General features: G+C 37.1%; 1 protein-coding gene across 1 annotated transcript; it reads left to right on the top strand.

Annotated features, from left to right (window-relative positions):
- The first annotated feature begins 575 nt into the window (after nucleotides 1-575).
- On the top strand, nucleotides 576-2228 carry LOC109243982. Its single transcript, XM_019411001.1, has 5 exons — nucleotides 576-677; nucleotides 753-977; nucleotides 1109-1315; nucleotides 1498-1671; nucleotides 1818-2228. Exons 1-5 carry the CDS (start codon nucleotides 576-578, stop codon nucleotides 2226-2228), a joined length of 1119 nt encoding a protein of 372 aa, XP_019266546.1.
- Nucleotides 2229-6083: the final 3855 nt, after the last annotated feature.

Here is a 6083-nt window from a genome sequence, read left to right as displayed (position 1 = left end):
AGATCAGCTAGCCAATAGAATCCTACGAGATTATGCTAGACCTGACTGTTTCTACTCTGAATCGAGTGTCAGAAAACCCCCAGTGGCAGCCAACAACTTTAATATTAGGACTGACCTAATTCAAACGATTCAACAGTCTTGCATCTTCACTGGAGATGCAAGTGAAGATCCACACAGTCATTTAATTGACTTTCTAGAACTTGTTGAAATAACTATGTATAATGGAGTACTTCTTGAAGCTATCAAGTTAAGGCTATTTTCTTTTTCTTTAAAAGGAGATGCCAAGACTTGGTTTCAAAGTTTTCCATAAGGTTCCATTACCACATTGGATCAAATGACTCGGAAATTTTTAAACAAATATTTTTCCCCTGCTAAAATCACAAAGTAAAGACAAGACATCTCTAATTTCTTGCAGACTGACACTGAGTCAGTTTATTAAGCTCGGGAAAGATAAAAAGCAATGTTAAGAAAATGTCCACACCATGTCATTCCTGAACATATGAAACTGTATATTTTTTATCACGGGTTAAAACCCTTTGCTAGAAATGTGATTGATGCAGCTGTAGGAGGCTGTAATGGAAAAAACCACAGAGGAACCATTGCAATTGTTGAACGGGATTTCTGAGAATGCCATCCAATGGCCATCTGAGTGTGTAATTATCAAGAAGGCTGCTACGGTAAATTAGGTTGATGCTCTAAATACACTAACACAACAAATTGTTTCTATGACACAAAAGTTTGAATCTTTTCAGGTGAATACACAACAACCAAGCCAATCTGAGGCATGTGACATGTGTGGAGGAAACCATCTGAACCATGAATGTCAAGCAAACAATCATAATGACGAACATGTCCATTCTGTCGGTTATAAATCGTACCCTTTTGAGAGTCCAATGGCACAAAAGCATCCAGGATTTCAATGGAGCAATCCAAATGGTGCAGAGAACTCTCAAAGCTTCCAGAAGCAAAAGTACAAGGTCCGTCAAGATACCAGAATTAGAATCGTGAGCAACCCAACTATAGACCTTATCAACATGTAGGGCCATATTAGCAAAGGCCTCAACAAGCTCATTCAAGTCTTGATGACCTTTTGTATAAGTACATTAAGGTCACTGACAAAAAGATGGAAAGCCAGGGTTCAACCCTCAAAAATCTGGAAATTCAATTAAGCCAAATAGCAACTCTTGTGTCAGAAAAGATTCAAGGTCCCTTGCCAAGCAATACCGAGAAAAATCCAAAGGAGCACCTTAAGGCCATCGCCTTACGGTCAGGTAAGGATCTTGATAAACCCTATGCAGACCAGTCAAAACAACAGGTAAACAACGGTAAGAATGTTGAAATACCCTCTGAACCATCTGAAAAGAAAGAAGTCAAGAAAAAAGAATAAAAAAATATTAAAAAATTGACTCATTTCCCTGTGACAATTTCTTTTCCACAAAACTGAAAAGAGAAAAGCTTGATAATCAAATTTCAAAGTTTTTGGAGATTCTAAAACAGATTCATATCAATATTCCTTTCACTAATGCTTTATTGCAAATGCCTTCTTATGCCAAATTTCTAAAAGAACTTTTGTCAAGTAAAAGGAAATTGGAAGAAGTTTCTGTGGTGATGCTTACTGAAAAATGCAGTGCTATACTTCAAAATAAGCTACCACAAAACTTGGTAATCCAGGTAGTTTTACAATTCCATGAACTTTGGGAGGAGTATACTTTGAAAAAATACTTTGTGATTCTGGAGCTTCAATTAACTTGATGCCATTTTCTATCTTTAGAAAACTAAATCTTGGTAAAATGAAAGACATAGGTGTTTCTCTTCAGTTTGCAGATCAAAATACTATGAAACCTAAGGGAATAATTGAATATGTGCTTGTAGGAGTAGATAAGTTTGTTTTCCCTATAGATTTTATAGTACTTGAAATGAAGGAATGTCTTGATGAACCAATCATTTTGGGTAGACCATTTCTTGCCACAGGTAGAGAAATCATAGATGTCCATCGAGGACAACTAATTTTGAGAGTTGATGAAGAAAGAGTCATTTTTGATATGCAAAAGATATTAAGATTTTCAGGAGATGAGACATCATCTTCGTGTTTTTCGATTGACATGCTTAATTATCTTACAGATGAATTCAAAGATGATCAATTAATTCCAGACTCAATGAAAGGTGTTTGGCCAAATCTGGCACAACACAAGATGATGATCCTATCATCAGAAGAGAAGCCGAAATAATAGAAAAATATTCTGAAGATGAGGAGATGCAACTAGAACAAGTTCAATCAAAAATTGAACTCAAAGTTCTCCCATCTCATTTAAAATATGTTTATCTTGAGGAAATATTATTTCAAGTAATTATTTCATCTTCTCTTACTGCATGACAAGAAGAAAAACTGATTGAAGTCTTGAAAGCACACAAAGGATCCTTGGGATGGACTATAGAAGATATCAAAGGGAATAACACAGCTGTTTGTACGTAGAGAATCCTCATGGAGGATAATTACAGGCCAATAGTCCAGCACCAAAGGAGATTGAATCTAGCAATGCAGGAAGTAGTAAAAAAGGAGATCGTAAAGCTTTTGGTGGCAGATAATATCATTAGAAGATGTGTGCCTGAAGAAGAGATGATGAACAAAATTTTATATCATTGTCATGATGGAGCAATTAGAGGTCACTATGCAGCAAATCGAACAGCTTTCTAAGTTTTGGAAGCCGGATTTTTCTGGCCGACGCTTTTTAAAGATGCCCGAGCATATGTTGCACAATGTGATAGGTGTCAGAGAACATGTAACATCACTAAGAGAGATGAGATATCATTGCAATCGATACAAGTATGTGAAATATTTGATGTTTTAGGAACAGATTTCATGGGTCTTTTTCCTTCTTCTCATTCTTTTCAATATATCCTTGTAGTTGTGGATTATGTGTCAAGATGGATTGAAGTCATCCCCACAAGAAAAATGATGCTCGAACTGTGTGCAATTTCTTAAAAAAAATATTTTTACCAGATTTGACACACCACGAGTCATCATTAGTGACCAAAGGACTCATTTTATGAATAGATAATTTTCTGCTTTGCTGACAAAATATGGTGTGACTCATAAAACAGGAACACCATGTCATGCTCAAACTCAAGGGCAAGTTGAAGTTCTAACCGTGAATCAAAAAGAACTTTGAAAAAAATGATTGGAATCTCAAGAAAAGACTGGCTTTAAAATTAGATGATGCATTATGGGCATACCGAACGGTATTTAAAATGCCAATTGGAACATCTCCATATAGATTAATCTTTGGGAAAGCTTGTCATTTGCCAATTGAATTAGAACACAAAGCTTTTTGGGCACTAAAAGTATTAAATTTTTAATTAGCCTCTGTTGGTAAAAATATATTTTTTCAGGTTAATGAGTTGGAAGAAATGAGGTTGGAAGCCTATGAAAATGCAAAACTTTTTAAGGAAAAAACAAAAGAAATGTCATGACAATTTGATCCGACAAAAAAGTTTTAAAATTGGAGATCAAGTGCTTCTTTACAATAGTCGACTGAGGCTATTCCCAGAAAAATTAAAATTAAGGTGGACACGTCCTTACAATGTAAAAATGTTACTCCATATGGAGCAATTGAAACCCAACAGATCAATGGAGGTGACAAGTTTAAGGTAAATGGTCAAAGACTAAAATTGTACTTTGGAGGATATTTTGAGCAACATTCATCGGTCACCATATGAATTCGATATCTATTATTTTGACTTTGTGAAGGCAGGAGCAAGCAACTTTATCTCAGGAAACCATTGGAATTGAGAAAAATTATGATCGTAAAACAGGTAGAATCATTAAACTTGGCTAGAACTTGCTCTAAATGTTTCTCAAGGCGAAACAATAGGTGACACTGATTTTTGGAAAATGAAATTAGGCTTTCTTTGATTTACTATTTTCTAGCCTTCTTATTTCTAACCAAATACATAAAAATATTCCTTTAGAACCCTTCTTTGAGCCTTTATCCTATTTTTTTCAAACATTTTGATTTCTTATAAAGAAAGAAAAAAAAGAGTAATTATATATAAATATNAAGGAGTAATTATATATATATATATATAGTCATGAGATCTTCCAGCTAAAAATGACCAGAGATTGGTGCATATATTTTTTAAAAAAAGGATGGAAGAAGAAAAAAAAGTTTAAAAAAAATTTATGTGAATATAAGATGTTTGAAATTACAACAAAAAACAAAAAAACAAAAAGAAAGTGTTATCACAGGGAGGAAATATCGAGCACCAAGAAAATTTTTGTTCCAAATCGGGAAAAGAAGTCACTCTAAAAATATCTTTATCCTACAAGCCTGAAGCCTGACATTAAAAGCTAAGAAAAGTCCTAGAAAGATTCTAAATATCAGTGTTGAACCTATATTAGTGGAGAAAAATATAAGGAGCAAGCCTATGGACAAGAGTATGATACTGCAACGACCCGACCGGTCGTTTTTAGAATTTACGCCCCGATCCCCTATTAACTGCTTTCCCCGTGTTTGTTTCTGCTATTTTGATTCGCCGGGATGTTTGGTTTTGAGTTTCGGAGTATTTTGGGACACTTAGTCCCTAAATGAGAGCTTAAGTGTTAGAAATTTGACCGTAGTCGGAACAGTGTGAAGACGGCCTCGAAATGGAATTCCGATGGTCCCGTTAGCTCCGTTGGGTGATTTCGGGTTTAGGAGCATGTTCGGATTGTGTTTTGGAGGTTCGTAGCTAATTTAGGCTTGAAATGCCGAAAGTTGAATTTTTGGAAGTTTCCGGTTCGATAGTGAGATTTTGATCCGAGGGTCGGAATGGGATTCCGGAAGTTGGAGTAGCTCCGTAGGGCTGAATGTGACGTGTGTGCTAAATTTCAGGTCATTCGGACGAGGTTTGATAGACTTTTTGATCGAAAGCGTAATTTGAGAGTTTTTGAAGTTCTTAGGCTTGAATCCGATGCAAATTTGGTGTTTTGATGTTGTTTTGAGCATTCCGAAGGTTGGAACAAGTTTGAATGGTGTTTTAGGATTGGTTGGCATGTTTGGTTGAGGTCCCGAGGGCCTCGGGTGTGTTTCGGATGCTCAACGGATCATTTTTGAACTTGGAGAAGGATCAGATTTTTGCTGGTTTTTGTTGCAGACATTTCTTCATCGCGATCGCGTGAGGATGCTCGCGATCGAGAAGGCTTAGATGAGGCAGAGGGAAATTTTGGTCTTCGCGTTCGCGTGAGAGGAATGCGAACGCGTAGTTATGGGCAGTGCTGAATCGCGAACGCGTGGGCTAGGCTGCGTTCGCGTAGAAGAAATAAGGCGGCATTGGAATTTAAGTGTTTCTCTTCGCGGTCGCGTGAAGCCAACCGCGATCGCGTAAGTCTGAGGGAGCTAAAGCATCGCGTTCGCGTGAGGGGTTCCACGTTCGCATAGAGTTAATTTGGGGCCACCGGAGTTTGTGCTTCGCGATCGAGAGGGGATTTCCGCGACCGCGATTAAGTAAATTAAAAAGCTTGGCGGTGTTTTAATAGCCCAATCCGCGACCCTTCTCCATTTTCCACCATTTTTGAACGGGATTGAAGCTTTTGAGAGAGATTTTTGAGGAAACCAAAGGGGAATCATTTGGAGGTAATATTCTTGACTTCATAACTTGTTTATATGTGATTAAAGGTCTAATTAAAGGTGAGAATTTGGTGAAAATCAGTGCAAATGGGTAATTAGGGCTTGAGATTAAGAGACCTTAAAATAGGAATTTGAGGGGTCATTTGGACTCCGATTTCAGTGTTCTTGGTATGGTTAGACTCGTGAGAGTACAAGGATTCTGAAGATGTAAATTTTACCTGATTCCGAGACGTGGGCCCAGAGGGCATTTTGGTCATTTTACCTAATTTGCGTATTAGCTTAGAATTTAATTGTAGAATCAGTTACTTGAAGTGTTATTTACATTATGCAATTAAATTGAATAGATTTGGGCCATTTGGAGTCGAGTACTCATGGCAAGAGCGTGGTTTCGGGTTGATTTTGAGCCGGTTCGAGGTAAGTGGCTTGTCTAACCTTGTGTGGGGGAAACTCCCCTTAGGATTTGGTATTATTGATATT

This window comes from Nicotiana attenuata, unplaced genomic scaffold, assembly GCF_001879085.1.
Source record: "Nicotiana attenuata strain UT unplaced genomic scaffold, NIATTr2, whole genome shotgun sequence".
NCBI lineage: Eukaryota > Viridiplantae > Streptophyta > Magnoliopsida > Solanales > Solanaceae > Nicotiana > Nicotiana attenuata.
The sequence above is the reverse complement of the archived record's forward strand: the minus strand, read 5'-3'. Positions and strand labels throughout refer to the sequence as shown.

Excerpts from the sequence above, each read along its gene's own strand:
- LOC109243982 (XM_019411001.1), top strand. The coding sequence starts at position 576 with ATGGAAAAAACCACAGAGGAACCATTGCAATTGTTGAACGGGATTTCT. Across the intron at positions 678-752 it reads TTATCAAGAAGGCTGCTACG|GTGAATACACAACAACCAAG; the intron begins GTAAATTAGGTT and ends GAATCTTTTCAG. Across the intron at positions 978-1,108 it reads TCCAGAAGCAAAAGTACAAG|GTCACTGACAAAAAGATGGA; the intron begins GTCCGTCAAGAT and ends AAGTACATTAAG.